We start from the raw sequence: 21,001 nt of genomic DNA on the forward strand, positions 1-21,001 counted from the left end.
TTTTTGATATATCATCAATAATAATAAGATATCGTGCACCAATTTATTTAGTATTTTGTAATTTGCTTTAATTAATTTAAATTTAAATTGATAGTAGGTGCAGTAGATTCTCAGAAAACAAACAGGGCCCAGCATTCATAATAGGCACGCTCTGAAAGCTATGCAATTGGGGAACGAATTAAACAAAAACTGGCGCGAACCAGGTGTGAATTGGGTAGCGCCTACTGAAGGATGATGAAGGCAGCACAGGTAGATCATGCTGAAGAAAAACAGCGTTTTTTGATTATAAAGTTGATTGGAGAGGGAAGAACCTATAAAAAGGTGCAAAAATTTGTTGGCTGCTCAGCTAAAATGATCTACAATGCCGTAAAATGGGTAGAAAAACCAAAGACCCGTGGAAGAAAACGGCAGACAACCATTAAAATGGCCCGAAGGATAAGCAGAATTGCAAAGGCTAAGCCAATGATCAGCTCCAGGATGATTAAACACAGTCTGCAGTTACCTGTAAGTGCTGTGACAGTTATGAGATGTCTGTGTAAAGCAAGTCTCTCTGTTAAAAAAAAAAAGGCATGTGCAGAAGAGGTTACAATTCACCCTGGAACACATAACCCGGCCTAAAGAAAAATGTAGGAACATTTTGTGGACTGATGAAAGTAAAATTGTCCTTTTTGGGTCTAGGGGCCACAGACTGCAGTTCTCTCGTTTGCCCTCGTCCCTGCGTCCTGGACGCATAATTTTTGCTTGGGGACGCATTGGGTCAAATCAACGTGCGTCCCCGGGACGCAAAGTTTTTGACACCAAATTGTCATTATTACCCGATTACTTTTTTTTTTTTTTTAACAAAGATTTACCGCATTCCAAACTTTTCGTCAGGCAGATCTGCCATCCGCCATTTTGTTTTGGTCTCGTGCCAATCTCGGCAAACGAGATCTCGTTCCTTCGAGATTACGTCATTGTTGTGGCGGTTGTTGTAATAAGTCGAAACATAACACAGAAAGTGGTAACAGCGGCAATAATTCCGGCACGAAAAAATGGCGGAGAAATTCTTCAGAATACCGCGAAGGCAAGAAAAACACGTGTTTTGAAGCGAACGATTCGACGAAAGAAAATAAACAAAAGAATATTAGCAAGAAAAGGACTTTTCTGCCCAAATGGACTAAATTATATTCCTGGTTACGCTATGAGGAGGATGATAATGGATTGGACCTTGAGAAGGCATTACAACTATGGTGGGACAGCAAACCAAGAATATAAGAATATATGAACTGAAAAATGTGAAGTGATAACTGCTTTGTATCACCAATTAACTGTGATTATTAAAACTGCATGAATATATAAATATTTCAGCAATGTTATTTTGTATAGTGTACAATATTGTGAACTGAAAAATCTGATATGACAACTGCTTAGTATTACCATTTAACAGTGATGATTAAAACTGAAAAATATAGATTAATATAATTATTTCAGCAATAATATTTTGTATAATGTACAATATTGTTGTGAACTGAAAATTTTTGAAGTGATAACTGATTTGTATTACCAATAAACTGTGATGATTAAAACTGAATGAATATATAGATTTATATTATATATTTGTCGCAGATTTACAATTTCAACCGCGATAACACAAAATTTGGGGGACCCATAGATCTCTGTTGGGACCCATAGGTTTTTGAGCATGCGAGTCCCTGGGACCCATCACTTTTCAGAGGTAAAATGAACACAGACTGTATGTGACACGACCCTAAACTCTGAATTCAAACTTAAGTACACGTTGAAGACAGTGAGGCATGGTAGTGCAAGTATTATGGTCTTGGCATGTTCTTTCTTCTCTGGTGCTGGGCCCATTTGTCGCATACAAGGGATTATGGTTCAGTTTGTGTGTGTCAAGGTATTTGAAGAGGTTATGTTGCCTTATGCTTAACCGGACATGCCCTTGAAATAAGTGTTTCAACTTAAAATGACCCTAAACACAGAAGTAGACGGGCAAAGTCTTGGTCACAAACCAATAGAAAAAATGTTATAAAGTGGACAGCTCAATCCCCAGACCTTAATAAATGAAGAACCTGTGGGGTGATAACAAAAATGCTGTTTGTGAAGCAAAACCAAGAAATGTAAATGAGTTGTGGAATTTGTGTGTATTAGAATGAACAAAATTGTATACAATGCTCTTCATTTTTGAAATAAGATTAAAAAATGCTATAATATTGTCGTAAGATCTCATTCATATTCCTTGGTTTTTCAGTGGTACGTTGTATGTTGAGGAGTATGTATGTATGTATGTATGTTTTGAGGAGTTTGTTCGGAGTGACAAGGTTGGATAGATTGAGAAATGAAATTGTGAGAGACAGAACTGGAGTAGTAGTGTAACTGAGCAAGCGCGTGGAGAAGAGAGCACTCGCTTGGTTTGGACACATGGAGAGGTTGGATGAGGAGCGAATGTTGAAGAGGATCTACAGAGCAGAGGTAAATGGAAGATACCAAGAGGAAGGCCGAGATTGACGTGGATGGATGGTGTTATGAGTGCACTGCAGGAAAGAGGTGTAAATAAAGTGGAAGCTAGAGCACTTGTTGGTGATAGGAATGAGTGAAAAGGTGTTGTAAAAGGATAGTGGGATGTTTAGACGTGTTCTAAGAATGGGCAGGGCACCTGTAAGATGCGGCAGGGGTAAACCAGTGAAAGCTGTCGGGCCCTGCTGTTGAACAGAAGAGTGTGTTGTGTCACCCTGACCCGAGTGACATGGCGGCTTTCTTGAGTCCCGTTTCATCTGGAGGGACGAAAGCATGACCAACTTGGGTGCCGAGGTGCCTAACTTGTTTTTTCCCCCCCTTATTTATTGTATGTGTTTGTCTTGCTGTTGGTCACCCCTCTTTGAGGGATATGACCAAGGTAGATAGATTGATAGATAGATAGATGGAAGTTGTATGTAGCTAAATGTCAATTTGTATAGCATAGTCAATTTGTCAACTGTATGTGCCGAAGTCTTTACAAATTTTGTGAATTTTGTTCGACTTAATTTAATTCATTTTTATGTATTTATTTCTACCTTTATATAGATGTATTTATATTTATTTGTATACATTGAGATTTTTTTTAAACTTAAATTGTTTGCATGTAATTGACAAATTGTCATTATAACAACTGGAAAGATTTGTTTTACCCCCAAATTGGACATTTGTCTAATTGTAACATCATCAAAATGATTAGTTTTGTTTTAATGCAAAAAAGATCTTACCAGTATTTAAAAATAATAATTGTAGATTACTCATATGAAGTTAATTTTCTAAATTAAATTTAAGTCCACATTTTTATAAAAACATTTACATTCTTGCAGTCTAAATTGTATTTGTTTTGGAAAAATTCCCAAAATGGATTTTCTTTTTTTTAATTATGACAATACAGCAAAATTTTTACCACATAGTGAAGCAAAAAATGTGTTCCTTTTGTCTTTAGGTCTGCCGCCTGTGTTTCCAGCACAATACTCCACTTGATGCTATTTCCCAATTCAGAAAGCACATTGATCTTTGTAAGAAGAAGATTGGTTGTGCTGAATTGGCATTTGAACATTCTGCATGGATGGCAAAACAGTGAGTTAAACAAAAGCATAAACACGCACTCGTGCACGCACGGACACATTGCACAATTCTAAATGTATAGTAGTCAAGTCACATATTTTTGTATAGCCTTTAATCTCACAATGTCTCAAAGGACTGCAGCGGCCACAATTACACCATCGTCTGATCTGGAACCAGCATGCAGGCAACGAAAAACTCAAACTCAGCATGAGAAAATTAAGAAACTTTAAGAAGGGGCCTCACAAGAGGTAATCCAGGATGACCAGGTTGCAATAGATGTTGCTTTGATTAACAATACACAAAACATAGTAACACAGCTTCCCATCTCAGCCAGCTGGTCAATGCAGATGATGCTTCCAGTCCAGGTGCTGGTCCACTGGTTCATTCTGATTTGTCCTTCTCCCTTATTTCACCACCATCCAGGCAGCCGGAAAGAACAGGAAAAGAAGGTTCCTTTCTGAGCTCTTGAAGTCACAAGTAGACTGACAGTTTCAGATCAGAGGCTCAGAACAGAGATTAAGGGGGAATCAAATCAGAGTGAACAAGTTCACACAAACATTTTTATATTAATAACGGAACCTTAAATTCACATCTTAAATGGACAGGTAGCCAGTGCAAGTTAGCTTAAATTGGAGTGATCTGATCAAACTTTATTGTCCTCGTCAAAAGTCTCCGTGCTGTATTTTGCACAAGCTGCAAACTTTTAGTGCCCAAATGGTTTACCTGAACATAATCCAAGCACACACACAAACCCATATTTACACCCTTTGTGAGGGACACAAGTGACATACCTGGGCATCACTTAAATAGTCACAAAAACTTACTTTCATTATACGTTATAAGGACACAAATGATTCAAAAGGGAACTACCCAAGCATGCCTGCACACACACACCCCTTTGAACATTTTAAGGACACAGATGGACATTGCTCGGACTGAAAATTGGGTAAAATGTGATATGTTTGAGATAAAGTGAAAATAAGTCTGCTTCCTAAGCAGAGGTATATTGTCGATCTGATATAAGAATTGTAAAAAGTACAATTTTACCAAACGTCGTTCATACTTTTAGATAAAAACTACCATATAATATTCTGACATAGATAGATACTTTATTCATCCCCACAGGGAAATTCACATTTCCAGCAGCATCCCTTCGCTGAGAACAATACAATAATAAAGCAAAAGGAATCCACAGCTGAGGGACCCTCCCCTGTTCATGGCTCAGGTTGAAGATGCGCTGTAGAGGGTCTCCCAGCCCTCACGCACAGGCCTTCAGCAGTCGGGGGTATACTCTATCTGGACCAGCTGCCTTGCTGGTTCGCAGCCTCCATGAACATGAACGCACAAAAGCATATTCATTATATTCAGTTGCAATATTCGGGTCGAGAGTGATTTCATGCTTGCCTACCCTTTTTTGTTAGTGTAGCATGAAAATGGTGAAGGTAAGAAAAGGCCTGTTTTAAATACAGTCCAGATGCAAACCCAAACCCCCAAAAAGATAAAAAAAAGAGCTTCCTCGAGAGCGTCTAAGAAATGCACGTACTTGCACGCGCCACAAAAGGAGCTTGACAGAGGCTGCTTTGGGATCAGGTATAAAAAACGTTCCTTGAAGAACAGTCGTTTCATATTTAGAAGTAAAATTACGCGTTCCCAATTAGGTCCTCAAGTAACGCATTCTTTGCATTACAATTCATGTTAGAGTTTATATTTATTCATTTTAATACTCTTTTATTGAAACCATACAACTAACCCAATTACAAGCTCAGGTATTTGTTTAATAAATAAAGTTAAACCATTTTATAAAGGTAGTTTCTTTACAAATTACTTCTGCACTGTCAAATTTATATTTAAAAATAATCTTGTTGCTGTTCATCCACTTATCTACACATAATACTTTGTCACCATCATGTGGAGATGATGGAAAACTGCATTTACTCCTGGTGGGAAACTCAATGTTTAAAGAGCCACTACTGGACCATGCACGATGAAAATCCGCTAAGTAGCAAAACTGCGCTACAGCATGGGTTTACTGTATTTAAGTGTATTCATTAAAGCTGTTTTGGAACAAAAGTTTAGAGAGACAGACCAATTAAAGCAGCAATGTAACAAACATACGAATACTTTATAATAATGTAAAAAAGACAACTGAAATACTTCCTATTGCAGAATATTTTAAAACTACTGTGGTCAAATAAAGTGTAATTTGGCTTTCATTGGCTTTCTGCTCCTAGGAAGAAGCCCTTTTGGCTCTGTTGCCTTAGTGAAAATGGATTACCAGTTTTTTACCAGAGTAGATAGATTTATGTAATTTGTAGCATTGCGACAGTGGCGGACGACTTTTAAAGTTCACACCGCGCTGCCCTTTCTGTTTGCCTCTCTCATTTTTAGCTTCTGGTATGGTGGAGTGATCGATCTGGCTGTCGGTTACTCACTCAGGGATTAACTTGGAGAGTCGCAGAGTGTGCTGGGTAAAAGAGAGAGAGGGGGTGCACTATCTGCGCAGAGAACCGTGGGTTTGAGGAAATTGGTGGAGCGAAGTATTGATCCCAGGACACTGGTTACGATCCGATCTAAGTAATTGATTTGCCCACCCCTGCTGTCCATATACTGGATGAAGTGTAAATATATTATACAGTTGAAAAAATAAGGAAAATATATAAATTGGAAGAACGGGCATATATATATTCTTCATTTATTCTCCGGACTACTTATCCTTATCAAGGTTGCTGGAGCCTATGTCACCTGACATTGGGCAGGGGACACTTTGGACTGATTGCTAGACTAACACTTCTTCTTTCTTGTTTTTTTTTTTTTTTTTTTTTTTTTTTTTTTTTTTTTTTTTTTTTTTTTTTTTTTTGCAAAAATGCTAACATTTGATCATGTTGTCATTGTTGGGTGTTGCAGGTAGAATTTTTTTGGGGGAAAAGAATTTTGGAAGTATTTAAAAGAAGACTGTTTCCCTAAGTTATGAAGTGCTATAAATCCTTAAATTATGATTGTATATTGATTATAACCTTTATACTTTAATGTTTCTAATTAGATTTTCACTGCATGACATTTTCTTGTCCAGTACTTTCTTTCTCTGTGATATTGGTTTTTAAGTGGTTTATAATTAAAGAACAATAGTGTTTTTATGATTTATAGGCCTACTGAATTTTGTCTTGCTCAAGACAACTTAAATAAATGTATTTTCTGCATTTTGCTATCTTCTATTTTTTTGCGTGTTATCACAGGTTCCAATCTTTTGGTGAGCTATTTGATGATGCAATAAAATTGGGTCTGGCAGCTATCCAGACACAGAACCCTGGTTTCTACTACCAGCAGGCTGCATATTTCAGCCAGGAAAGAAAACAACTTGCGCATCAACTCAGTCAGGTGATATTTTTCTTTCCTGTATGAATGATCTCTAAGTCTGTACAGTTATAGCTTCAGGTCGAGGTACTGGAGCCTATCCATGCCTGGACTGCCACTTAGCACTCCCAGGCAAAAAGAGGCAAATTATTTACACTCATCCTTGTTAGAAATGAATATATTATAGATGTAACTTGAATTAACCGAGGACAATGGGGGATTTTCAAAAGGAGCTAAAATATGCTGTAAAACCACGCCAAAGAAACGATGAAAACTAAATAATAAGGCTCCACAGAGCAAAGTACCAATTTTTACTGTGAATATTTTTAGGTTTACCCTTTTTAAATTTATATACGTCAGTCATACTTCTGCCTTACACCTGTAATTTTCAAATGTTTTTGTTGTTGTTTTTTATACTTAAAATCTCTCTGAAAAATGTATCACGTGATTTGCTTACCCTCTAACTGTGCTGCAAAAAATGCTGTACCTTTGGCAGATAATTTTGCTTATTTTAATGATTAGTTTAATAATTTTACTACGCAGTGAGTCAAGATATGTACGAGTTCCAACCCAAGCAAATATTTTTAAGTTATTTAAATCATTATTTTTAAAAAATGCTTATGTCCATCCCTCTTTAACATTACTCTAAACTCTGTAGCTAGTTAGGACTTTAACCTCATTGTGAACACTCTTTGCTAATGTAAGGGGTCAAATCAAGAGAAACACCCCATGCTACGTTTTTCATTGTCCTTCAGCGCACTCTGGAGGAATGAAAGTTTACACAACATTCACACATTTCCAAATAAATGTTATTTGGTTCTATCCCTCTCAAAATGTATTCTATATTTTCAGTAATGCCAAGGGGGCATGACTATGAATAAGCATCAGCATTCTTGACCTGTGTTGGTGAAAAGAGGCTTTTATCCCTTACTATTGCCCTTACACGAGCTTGTTCTCTCACATTTCTGGCTTAAGGTTTTATTTGATTGAGGAATGAAAATGTGCTCTTAACAGAAGCAGTGGACTCTTTTTTTTTTTTTTTTTTAATAAAGGCATGCCAGTAACAATACTGGACTGACCTAATACAACAACATCAAAACTACATCAAGAAATAAGTAATGTTAAAATAAAAATCTATAATTCAGCTTTTTTGGGCAGTTTTCACTTATGGTGTCACCTACCTGACTGCATGTAAAATATGGTGTTGATATTAAATGTCCTTCTGAAAGGGGAGAGTGGAATGTCTTACAGGGAAAAAATGCTAAGTCAACAAAACCAAATTTCAGAGTCAGCTGTTTGAGGGGCATTTTTCCCATCTAAGGTAACCTGACTGCCTGTGACAGATATTGGTAATGTCTAAATGACTCCCCCCTTTTATTGGGTGGACAGAAACAAAGGGACAAACCGACAGATATACATACTTAGCTATACATACCTATCAACCTCCACGGCTCCATGCCTATAAAAACTGTCGTATTTTCCCACACAAAGTAATCGTACACGATTTTTTCGGAATGATGCCAAATGGGAAATCCCCTTGGCGGCAGACACATGCGCACAGTAGCATCAAACCGCTCGCTTCGTTTGCAACGAAAAACACGATACCGAGATAGAGGCTTCCGCGGCAAACTCCTTTGACTTGATTGATTTGCCGTTTCGTGATAGTCGGTGTATACCGGATGGTACCCATCATTGACAAATTTGCGTTTTTCTGTACAGATTTCCTTGTACGTCGTACTCGTCTTAAAATGAAAATGAAAAACGTACTTTGTACGGCAAAACCGTATAGGATGACAGGTATGGATGTACCAATAGCAGACAAGCATTTTAAATAATACCAACCAATAGCAGATAGGCCTCTTACAACATAACTCGTCAAACGCACTAACATTGAGAAGTTTTATGGGTTTTTGGGCATGCTAAATACATTTTCGTTGATGTTGTTTTGTAAGAAAAATGCGGTAAAAAAAGAGAAGACATCATAAACCACCATAAAGTCTAGCGGGTCCCCCTGCATTTGTGATTAGCCAGTAAAAAGTCATGTGTGGTAAGCTTGATTTTATTATGTTTGAAAAATAAAAACGTTGCTTTTTTTACATTACACATTATCACACGGTTTTATATTTATTCTTGATTTTGATTCTTCAGTCATTCAAGTTAGAGCTAATTTGTACACTTCAAAATTTCAATAGGCATTATTTTTTAAAGGTTGGAAAAACACATCCTATTTCTGATCAACTGGACATTCTGAGTGGAGTACTGGACTACTATGGGCAGAGACCATGGAGACAAGGACACCAGAGTAGGCCCATTACATTGCATTAGATTTTCTTCTACAAAACAATTATATATCATTAGTCTAACAAAGTATTTTATATAATTTCTGATAACCGTTTAAGATCACCATTATCATTTACGCATGTTTAGGTATTGATCCTCCAGATCCAGACAAGGAAAAAGCAGGGATCCTTGCTTTACAGCTCAATGAAAGGAGTGTCCCTCATTCAGTAAGTACATGTGAAACATAAGCTACACCTTATACTGTATTTATATAAAGTTTGAAGTTATTTAAATCTTCTGTACAGGAGCTTATAATTACTCTTCTCAGCAATGCTGTTGCACAATTTAAGAAGTACAAATGCCCACGGTTGAAAAGTCATCTGAGTAAGTAACATTTGCAATTACTGAACATTATTTGCCATTATTTTCTCACACCACAATGTTAGAATGTAAAATGTATATTTTCTGTAAGTTTGAGGGTAAAGACTTTGATAAGCCTATATTATTTAAATTTGGGCAAGACGTTGTATTATGACTCACCACCCTTGCAGGTCAATTTGAACACTGTACCAATGTCTACAGATTACATTTTAAGTCACTTTGATAACAATTTTGAATGCTGAAACAGTAACTTGAGAAAATTCACATATTGTAACAGATTTACAACAATTTCAGTGTTCTCGTTTGCCTGCGTCACTGCGCCCTGGACGCATCATTTTTGCTGGGGACGCATAGTGTCAAATCAACGTGCGTCCCAGGGATGCAACTTTTTTGACACAAAATTGTCATTATTATCCGATTACTTTTTTTTAACAAAGATTTACCGCACTCCAAACTTTTCGTCAGGCAGATCCGCCATTGTTGTTTTGGTCTCGCGGTTCGATTTTTCGTCTGCATACCGATCTGGGCAAATGAGATCTCGTTGCTTCGAAATTACGTCATTTTTGTGGTGCTTGTCGTCGAGGGAAGGTGAAGGCTAAGTATGCCTCTGAAAAAACAGTTAGTATTAGGTGAAAATCAACACAAAATTGGTAATTTCTTCAGTGTCAATAATAAGTCGAAACATAATGCAGAAACTGATAACAACGGCAATAATTCCAGCACGAAAAAACTGCGGAGAAATTCCTAAAAATGCCATGTAGCTGAGGACGTGCGTCAGTGACTTTGCTCCATCATAAAGGTACAGTTTGCTTGTCAACAAATAAATTGTGCTCATTGAACACATATTCATCAAATTTCCTATCAAATTGAATTATATGTATTTGTAAATCACTTTTAAGGCAGAATATTGCCACTCAAAGTGCTATATGAAAACATTCAGTATACAACAAGGCAGTTTCTCTAACTTTCAGGACGAATGAGTAAAACCTTTGTTTTGTTCTGGTTGAACTGTAAGAAGTTTTCTGCCATCCATGACTTGATATCTGAAATGCATTTTAAAAGGATATCTATAGGACTTGTGTCATCAGGGGAGCATAACTATGGAAGTTGACTAATGTCTCCTAATGACATCCGCAAGGGGAAGCCTAAAATTGAACCTTCGGGAACCCCACATATAACTTCATGGTTTCTAGAGGAACATGCATCCATACCTACAAAGAAATGTGGGTCTGTGAAATAGGAACAAAAGCATTTTAAAACAGTACCAGAGATGCCCACCAGGTTTCTAGGTCTGTTTAATAAAATGTGGTGATCTACTATGTCAAAGGCAGCACTGAGATCCAGAACTGGGTGTTTATTTAAATCCATATTATACCTTATATCCTTTAACATTTTTAAAAGGGCAGTCTCTGTACTGTGGTTGCTCCTAAAACCAGACTGAAATTTCTTTAATGCTGTTTTCTTCTTTAAAAAAATAATTCAGCTGAATGAAAAACAATTTTTTGAAAACTTTGCTTAAAAACGATAGATTGGACACTAGAAAGTAATAATTAAAAATATTTGAGTCTAAATTACTCTTCTTTAGATGCAGCGTCGCCACCACTGTTTTAAAGATGGCAGGGAAAACGCCCATCCGGAGAGAGCAGTAGACTGACTATATTTAAAATCTTTACCTTAAAAAAAATCCATATAATATTCTTAAAAGAGATGTAAGAATCACATCTAAAGGGCAGGTTTTTCGGGTGACTTCAGAGAAAACCCGAAAATCCTTGTGTCAACCAAGCCAAAACCTCCAGGTAAAATCAATAGCCAAGCTATTGCAGGGCTCACATTCTGATGAGCTAGAAGACTGGACCTGATTTCAGCAATTTTACTTCTAAGTGGTCTGCAAAGTACTTACTACAAAGAGCATTTGTTGGCTCCAGTGGGAACTTTTTAAAATCAGCTTTAGTTAAAAGTTACAAAGTGAAGAAAATTGGGGTTATTTTTAATTTCAGAAATAAGATTTAAGAAGTATTTTATGCTAGCCTGTTCAAGTTTTTTATTGTAGGTTCTGATTTGTTGAAAGAATGTTTCCGTGTGTACTGGATCATAGTTTTTTCTCCACCTTCTTTTCAGGAATCCTGCATTGTCTTATGTGGTATTTGATCGTACTGTTTCTTCTTGGAGGTTTAGATTTCCTAGTTATTGTTTTGATAACCAGTGGAGCTATGTGATCAAGTCCTGATTTTAGATTTCTGTTAAAATGATCAACAATAAAATCGGAGACTGAAGGTAAGACATATGTGAGATGGCCCTTTCAAAACTTGATACAATTTTCAGCAACTTCAGGAGTTAGGTATGGTTTCCTCACAGTTCTCACTCAGACCACCTGGCGATTGAAAAAGCAGTGATGTTAAAAAAGATACAGTAATGATTGGACTCTGCCGGGTTGATGGTAGAGGACACACTCCCACTCAAGCCATACGTAACTACGAGATCAAGAGTGTTTCTTCTGTTGTGTGTTGTGTGTGCTGTGTAACAAGCTGTATAAAATGTGTGGGTTTCGGTGTGATTTATACAGATAATAGTGGGACTGCTAAACAAAAATGCATGGTGCTCAAAAGATGAGTAGGCATTAAAAATGACTTATGTTGGTTTGAAAATTAGATGCAGTCCCGCCTCCTGTCATTTCTTCCCTTTGCAAAATAGTATTATGTGGATTGGCGCTGTCGCTAACTTTGATGTCTATGGTTCCAACTTTACAGGGTTACTTAAAACAAGGCATGCAGGGGTTTTATTTTCAATCATAAAAATCCCTCACCTTATGGTGAAATTGGCTGTTTTGAAGTCAAAATGGGTGACTTACGTTACCCGTGTAGATCAGAGGATAAAACCTTTTGAGTGGGGAGGGAGAGGCGCGGCGTAGAAACCACGACCTGCTGCATTTTTCGATATGGCCACATTATGTCACCAAAGATAAGTGCCACTCCCAAAGCTGTATCTGTGAATATTGTTTGTTACCCAGATAATATTGGGGAAAGTTTTTCCTTTACTTGAAATAAAAGTTACAGACCCGCTGTTTTAAAAAAATCACTCCTGGTTTTCTTTGCAATAGTTTGAAGAAGTGTTCGCTCTGTTCTATAATAGATATGAAATCTAACAGTGAAGTTTGCATATTCAGGTAAACGTTTTCATAGAAACATAAAAAGACACTTAAATCATGAAATCAATTCCAATTGTTTGTATATTGTATATTTTCGTCACTTTCCAGTCTACATGACACTTTACCAAAAACACCAGTAATGAGTAACTATAATTTAATACTTTATATATACTGGACTGTCTCAGAAAATTAGAATATTGTGATAAAGTTCTTTATTTTCTGTAATGCAATTAAAAAAACAAAAATGTCATACATTCTGGATTCATTACACATCAACTGAACTATTTCAAGCCTTTTATTATTTTAATATTGCTGAATTTGGCTTACAGCTTAAGAAAACTCAAAAATCTTATCTCAAAATATAAGAATATCATGAAAAAGTATACAAGTAGGCTATTCAACTAATCACCTGAATCATCTAATTAACTCGAAACACCTTGCGAGGGTTTCCTGAGCCTTGAAAACACTCAGCTTGGTTCAGTAAACTAAATCACAAGTATGGGGAAGAATGCTGATCTGACTGCTGTCCAGAGGACCATCATTGATACCCTCCATCAGGAGGGTAAGACACAAAAAGAAATTTCTCAAAGAGCAGGCTGTTCACAGAGTGCAGTTTCAAAGCATATCCGCAAAAAGTCTGTTGGAAGGGAAAAATGTGGCCGGAAACGCTGCACAACCAAGAGAGATGACCGCAGCCTTAACAAAATTGTGAAGAAGAGCCGCTTCCAGAATTTGAGGGAGCTTCAAAGACAGTGGGCTGAAGCTGTAGTCCAGGTATCAAAAGCCACAGTTCACAGACGTGTCCGGGAAATGGGCTACAATAGCCGTATTCCCATGGTCAAGCCACTTCTGAACTCAAGACAACGGAAGAAGCGTCTGACTTGGGCTATGGAGAAGAAGCACTGGACAGTTGCAGAGTGGTCCAAAGTCCTCTTTTCAGACGAAAGCAAGTTTTGCATTTCATTTGGAAGTCAAGGCGCCAGAGTCTGGAGAAAGGCTGGAGAGGAGCAAAATCCAAGTTGCTTGAAATCCAGTGTGAAGTTCCCACAGTCAGCAATGGTTTGGGGAGCCATGTCAGCTGCTGGTGTTGGTCCACTGTGTTTCAAGTCCAGAGTAAATGCAACTGTGTACCAAGAGATTTTAGAGCACTACATGCTTCCAAATGCTGAAAAGCTCTATGGAGATGAGTATTTCATTTTCCAGCATGATCTGGCACCTGCTCACAGTGCCAAAACCACCAGTAACTGGTGCACTGACCATGGCATCACTGTCCTTGATTGGCCTGCTAATTCCCCTGACCTGAACCCCATCGAGAATTTGTGGGGTATAGTTAAGAAGAAGATGAAAGACACCAGACCTACAAATGCAAACGAGCTGAAGGCCGCTATCGAAGCATCCTGGGCATCAATAACACCTCAGCAATGCCACAGGCTGATTGCCTCCATGCCACGCCGGATTGATGCAGTAATCCTTGCAAAAGGATTCCCAACCAAGTAGAGTGCATCAATGGACATTTTCAAATGTTTGATTTAGTTTTGCTGTTATAAAATTATTTTTTTTACTTGGTCTGAGGAAGTATTCTAATATTTTGAGATAGGATTTTTGAGTTTTCTTAAGCTGTAAGCCAAATTCAGCAATATTCAAATAATAAAAGGCTTGAAATAGTTCAGTTGATGTGTAATGAATCCAGAATGTATGACATTTTTGTTTTTTTAATTGCATTACAGAAAATAAAGAACTTTATCACAATATTCTAATTTTCTGAGACAGTCCAGTATGAAGATGTGGCTGCAGTTTGTGTAATGGAGTGCGAGGTATTGCGCAGAGTGAATCAATAGGCATGAGGCTCTTTAACTCCACCCGGCAGAGTAAAGGCCCACATTAAACCACACCACCTACATTGGATATTACTGAATCTTACTGCATTCTGTGTTCTGTGTAGCACTATTTGGTTACTCTATATAACATGCTAAAGTGGGCATTTGCACGTCACACTGGGTATTAGTATATTGTATTCTTTTGGCTTTATTATTGTACTGTTCTCAGCTCAGGGATGCTGCTGGAAATGTGAATTTCCCTTAGGGGATGAATAAAGTATCTATCTATCTATCTATCTATCAAGGCAGCAAGGTTTTGGGTACACTGAAGAGAGTTATTAGCAACAAGAGTATGAGTATGGATGTTAAGAGAGGACTGTAGGAGAGTGTGATTATGCCGACTGTGTTGTATGGTGACATGGAGCCTGAACGCAGATTTGAGAAGGAAATTAGATGTTTTTGAGATAAAATGTTTGAGGAGTACGTTAGGAGTGACAAGATTGAATAGATTGAGAAATGAAATTGTGAGAGACAGAACTGGAGTTTTAGTGGAACTGAGCAAGCATGTGGATAAGAGAGTACTCGGTTGGTTTGGACATATGGAGAGGATGGATGAGGAGTGAATGTTGAAGAGTATCTACAGAGCAGAAGTAAATGGAAGGAGACCAAGAGGAAGGTCGCGATTGACTTGGATGGATGATGTTATGAGTGCACTGCTGGAAAGGGGTCTAAATATAGTGGAAGGTAGATCTTTTGTTGGTGATAGGAATGAGTGGAGAGGTGTTGTAAAAGGATAGTGGGATGTTTAGACTTGTTCTAAGGGATGTGCTGGGCACCTGTATGATTCCGGCAGGGGTAAAACAGTGAAAACTGTCGGGCCCTGCTGTTGAACAGAAGAGTGTGTTGGGTCAGGGTGACCCAAGTGACATGGCCGCTTTCTTGTGTCCCGTTTCATCTGGAGGGACGAAAGCATGACCAACTTGGGTGCCGAGGTGCTTAACTTGTTTGGGTGTTTGGGCATTTTGGTTGGCCGTGGTCCCAAAAAATATTTGTGTGTGTTTTTGCCACTTTTCCCCATTTTTTATTTTCTTTGTTTTTGTGTATGTGTTTGTCTTGCTGTCTCTCACCCCTCTCAGGGGGGGTGCATAGTAGATAGAAAGATATATATATATATATATATATATATATATATATATAAAGATTAAGCTCATTTGGACACATAATAATAATAATAATAATAATTTCCTTGTATTGTCATTCTGTGTAACAATGTACACAGAACGAAATGTCGATTGCACCTGACCCGTTGTAGCGAGCCGATGCAGCCGCAGCCAACTGAGGGCGCTGCCGACCACTTTTTAAGTCTTAGGAATGACTCGGCCGGGGCGCGAACCACCGACCTCCCAGTCTCAAAGCGGGCGCCTTACCATCTAGGCTACTGAGCATTTTACATAATTGAAAACAAAATGATTGAATTTCGAGTGTGTGTATTTCTTTCATGCTTCTGTTTTGTTTTTTGTTTTCTTAGTGGTGGAAATGGGCGAAGAGTATTACCGTGCTCAAGAATATGTAAAAGCTCTCAAGTAAGTATGTAAATAGTTTTGATAAATTTTGAATGGACACCATGGCCAATTGTTACCAGAAGGTTTTACTTTGATGTTCTTTTGTCTTATGCCACTATTATTTCCAACTTAATTTTCCTTTTTGTTGTATAATTTTCCTTGCCTAGCATTTGAAAATCTCTGAAAGCTGTATCGTTGTTTTATTTAATAGTCTTAATGACAACATATAACTCTTAAATTATTAGAAGAGTGTATTGTTTTAAGTTTATTTACATACAATTTTATTTGCATAAATGTTTAATTGTAATTTTTTATATGGAATTATTTAAGTTAATTGACAATACCTATGGCCTCACACCTTCTTCCTGATTTCGAAACCATTTTACTGTCATCACAAAATATGCACCTGTGCCCTTCATGCTGTATAATTGCAATATAGTCAATATTTTACAATGCAGTGTGCCACTAGAAGACGTCCTGTGGAAATAGGCCATGAGCTCCTGTGCATAGATTATATTCTTAATTTAAAATCTAAATGTAATTTTTGACTGCCAATGATGTATAAAAATACTAACACATAATTTCGTATTGCTTTTAGACTTTTGGAGTACGCTTTGTGTGATTATCGTGCGGAGCGTTGGTGTGGGATCCAGACCGCAATATTGACCACAGCACTAAACTGTGCCTTTCTGATGGCCAGTGTTAAAGATTACATCATATTCTGTATGGAGCTCTTGGGGAGAGGTAAGCACTATTCTTTACATTTTGTTCTGAACATGAAGTTTGGTAAATAAGGCCCGATCGCAGTGGTTTTCCTCTAGCCTTCCCACTTTCGCTTCTTAATCGTTTTGTTCAAGTTTCAATTTCTCAAAGACTGTTGTAAAGTCATACAGAGACGTGAGTTTGAACTCATGACAGGGTTTCCGCGGATACTTGAAAAGTCTTAAGATTCAGATTCAGATTTCAGATTCAGATCTACTTTATTGTCATTCTAGTACACGTGTATACAGAACGAAATGTCGATGCATCTGACCCCCACAGTTTCCTTGAATGTACAGATATAAATAATGTTGTATTGTATTTTGGCTACGTATAGTATTTTACCATAGTGCCGATAGTGCAAGAAGAGTAGCTAACCAGATGCGCAAAATGGGCAGTCAGGTTAACAAGTCAGGTACACAGTAACATTAACACTGTAACAATAACGCTGTAATTACAATAGTGCAGAGAGCAATGTGCAAGGAGTGGCAAGCTATAAAAAAAACTGCCAGTAGTGCAAAAGTCAGATTAGCAGCCGTTTAGATTTAAGTTAACTATATGTTAGATTGACCATTTAACAGTCTAATGGCCAGGGGGACTAGACTATTGCGGAGCCTGGTGGTCCTGCACCGCACACTGCAGTACCTCTTCCCAGAGGCTAGCAGAGTGAACAGTCCATGATGGGGGTGAGAGGGGTCCCCTGTAATGTTTTTAGCATGGGATAGGCAGTGCTTCTGGCCAATGTCCTGAATGGAGGGAAGTGTAGTCCCGATTATTTTCTCTGCTGTCCTCGTTACCCTCCTCACACTACCCCAGTCGGTAGCGCTGCAGCCTCCACACCACACAGAGATACAGCTGGTCAGGATACTCTCTATGGTGCCCCTGTAGAATGTAATGAGGGAGGGTGGGGGCAGGTGGGCTCTCCTCATCCTCCGCAGGAAGTACAGGCGCTGCTGTGCCCTCTTAACCAGTGATGCAGTGTTTACGGACCAGGTGAGTTTGTTTGTAATGTGCACCCCTAGGAACTTGATACTGCTGACAACCTCCACAGCCTTGTTGTTGATGCAAAGTGGGGCATGGTTGGGCTGGTTTTTCCTAAAGTCGACAATGATCTCTTTAGTTTTGTCGACATTCAGGACCAGGCTGTTGTCCCTGCACCAGCCCACCAACTGCTCCACCTCCTCTCTGTAGGCCAGGTCGTTGTCATCCCTGATGAGGCCCACCACTGTTGTGTCGTCAGCATACTTCACAATGTGGTTTGTGGCGGACCTAGGGACGCAGTCGTGTGTCATCAAGGTGAACAGCAAGGGGCTTAGGACGCAGCCTTGGGGGGAGCCCGTGCTGAGGTAGATGACATCTGAACTGTTCTGACCTATCCGCACTGATTGGGGTCTGTCACAGAGGAAGTCCAGCAGCCAGTTCCGCAGGGGGGTGTTGAAACCCAGGAGTCTCATTTTGTCCACCAGATGTTGTGGGATGATGGTGTTGAATGCTGAACTGAAGTCCAGGAACAGCATCCGCACATGGGTGTTCTTCTCCTCTAGATGTGTCAGGCTCAGGTGAAGCGCAGAGGAGATGGCATCCCTGGTGGAGCGGTTTGTCCTGTAGGCAAACTGAAAGGGGTCGAATGAGGAGGGGAGACTGGAGGTGATGTGCTCTTTAACCAGTCTCTCAAAGCACTTCATTATGATAGGAGTCAGTGCAACGGGCCGGTAATCGTTGAGTGATAAGATCTGGGGTTTCTTTGGCACTGGGATGATGTTGGCAAATTTGAAGCATGATGGTACTTTGGCTTGGTCTAGCGAGGTGTTGAAATGTCATTGAAAAAATTATTCTAAAAATAAGGCCTTTATTAAATCCAATTTTGAAAGTCTTAAAGATGTAAACACATCAATAAGATTTATATTTGTTTGAACTAAAATGTATCAATTGTTTAACAATACACCGATTTACTTTCGTGGGAAGATTGTATGACCATAAAACGGTGATGTTGTTTCATCGAGCCTTTCAGAGCAGACGCTTATCTTGGGTCTACCCACAATACCTATAGCAACTTCGGACAGAAACATACTTTAGACCATGAGAATGTGTACGTTAAATGAGAAGTGGCTGTCAGACGTAAGTTTTTTTTCCCATTGCTAAAAGCTTTACAGATAATATGTACGGCACAATGTATTTTGTGCAATAAATATTAGTGTGTTTTTTTTTTGTTTGTTTCAGATGTATTTTGTTTTTTTTTTGTCGTCTCGGTCTTAAATTTGATTTCAAAAGGCATTAAATAAGTCCTAACAAGTCCTAAATTGAACCTGCCTTAAGCTGTTGCAACCCTGCATGCGGGAGAATGTGTTCAGCTGAAAACCTTAACATGTTCTGGCTCAGCCTCCCATGACATATTCATGTCTTGTAAGAGCTTCAGACACAGGAATTTTCAAACTCAGGGAAGGGGTCTCGAACGTTTGAAGGGTACACACTCATAAATGCCTAAACACACAAGAACAAGAAAAAAAAAAGACACTAGCAATCCGATAATAAAGAACACACAAAAAAACAACGGTTGGTCCCCTTAGGCCACGTGTGAAACTTTATGGCACGCTGTCCAAATGTGGCTCGCAAAATAATTTTCTGTGGCTTGCTACACAATGCTGAGAGCAGCACAAGAGAAATTGGCTGCATCACCTCAAACAATGACTTGTAGTTTTATGGTTGTCCACTGGATGTTTCTAAAGTCAGGCACAATTTACAAAGCACCCACTGTAGCTGTATTTGCTGTATTTGTTATTTTACCTAAAATAAAAGACAGGGATGTGCTGTTTAAGGTAATCCAAAAAAACAAATTAAAAAAAAAAAACACCAGCAGCTTGGTGTCTTTGCAGAAGTTTAAAGAAGCTTTAGCTTATTTCTATAATAGATATGAAATCTAACAGCAAAGTTCTGACATTCAGGTAGGTTTTCTTAAAAAAATTGAAGGACTTTTTAATCTTTGAATCAATCATTTAAATTACTGTTTGTATGCCATTTTCGGTCTCTTTCAAGTCTGCAAGAATGTCCCCAAATTCTTTAAGCTGTAATGGAAATATTTTTTTATTTTATGTTTTACAAATAGATAAGTGATAAAGACTACAGGAGAGTATGTCTTAGCAAAAGAAAAAAACAATATTGAAGGGAAAACAAACATCTAAATAACTGTTTATGATCAAATCTAACATCGCTGAATCATGATTAAAGTGTGAGCCTCCGAAAAGTGTTCTAGGACTTGAATGTGTGCCATCAAGTCAAAATTAATGCTTCTTAGGTCTGTCAAATCAGTCGTTCAGTTCATAGTTTTTAATCACAAAATAATCAATTTATTTTTATGGTTTCAATTAAATAACAGGATGATACATTTAATAGCATGTCTACACTGTATGAATGCCTTCTTCGGAAAAGAGTTCAATACATCTAACAAAAAGTTGTTCGATGTCTTTTTTTCAGCTTCAACACTGAAGAAAGAGCAAAAATTAAGGGTTGAACAAAATCTCATGCAAGTACTAAAGGTTTGTCTCTCTCTTTCTGTTAATATTCATGTAGTGCAGTGGTTAGCACATTCGCCTAACACGTAAAAGGTCACAGTTTGAGACTGGGTGAACATTTGTTGGCCTGGAGAGGGATGGGCCACCAGGCTGTACGTGCCAGAGACAAGACACAAGAAATAGTGCCCCTACGACCCTAGTAGCTAAGTCACACAGCCGTTTGCGTCTGTATCGCGGGTAAAATTTTGCGCTTTTTTTTTTTTTTTCCCGTGGTTGCCCACGATGGAAAATGCGCAAAATTGGCCAACCCGCTGTTCATCGGTGGTATGCCCGCACAACAGACGCCGGCGACTGTTCCGCTCCCTCATCGCGTCATTTCCGCGTGTGGACCACGGGTATAAAAGCTACCGAGCCGGTGTTATGCCGAGAAATGCATCCTTGCCGAGATTTGCATCCCCTCGCTACTACAACCACTTTTACCTCGTTTTATCTCACTTTTAGGGAATTTAATGGCGAACATATAACCAAAACCACTTCGTCTTGCATTTATTGGGAATGTAATACAACTTAAACAATTCCGTCTTTGTATTTGTTGTGAATGTAATCGAACGGTAATGC

The 21,001-nt window shown here is 38.4% G+C and overlaps 1 protein-coding gene across 4 annotated transcripts in view; it reads left to right on the forward strand.

Moving 5' to 3' along the window:
- trappc11 (trafficking protein particle complex subunit 11) overlaps window positions 1-21,001 on the forward strand; it is a 108,466-nt gene that overhangs the window by 17,589 nt on the left and 69,876 nt on the right. For 3 of the 4 annotated variants that reach the window (XR_015851338.1, XM_088344100.1, XM_088344101.1), the window contains 8 exons: window positions 3,458-3,591; window positions 6,813-6,954; window positions 9,139-9,232; window positions 9,358-9,437; window positions 9,516-9,594; window positions 16,082-16,136; window positions 16,714-16,859; window positions 20,346-20,407. Coding sequence is in view for 3 of the 4 variants with exons in the window: in XM_088344100.1 (XP_088200226.1) it covers window positions 3,458-3,591; window positions 6,813-6,954; window positions 9,139-9,232; window positions 9,358-9,437; window positions 9,516-9,594; window positions 16,082-16,136; window positions 16,714-16,859; window positions 20,346-20,407 (792 nt within the window). In the remaining variant the exon portion in view is untranslated. Of the gene's footprint in view, window positions 1-3,457; window positions 3,592-3,712; window positions 3,828-6,812; window positions 6,955-9,138; window positions 9,233-9,357; window positions 9,438-9,515; window positions 9,595-16,081; window positions 16,137-16,713; window positions 16,860-20,345; window positions 20,408-21,001 lie in introns of all 4 variants that reach the window. The other variant, XM_088344103.1, reaches the window with a different exon arrangement.

This window comes from Urocampus carinirostris, chromosome 9 (genome assembly GCF_059441175.1).
Source record: "Urocampus carinirostris isolate Australia breed hairy pipefish chromosome 9, RoL_Ucar_1.0, whole genome shotgun sequence".
Lineage (NCBI taxonomy): Eukaryota > Metazoa > Chordata > Actinopteri > Syngnathiformes > Syngnathidae > Urocampus > Urocampus carinirostris.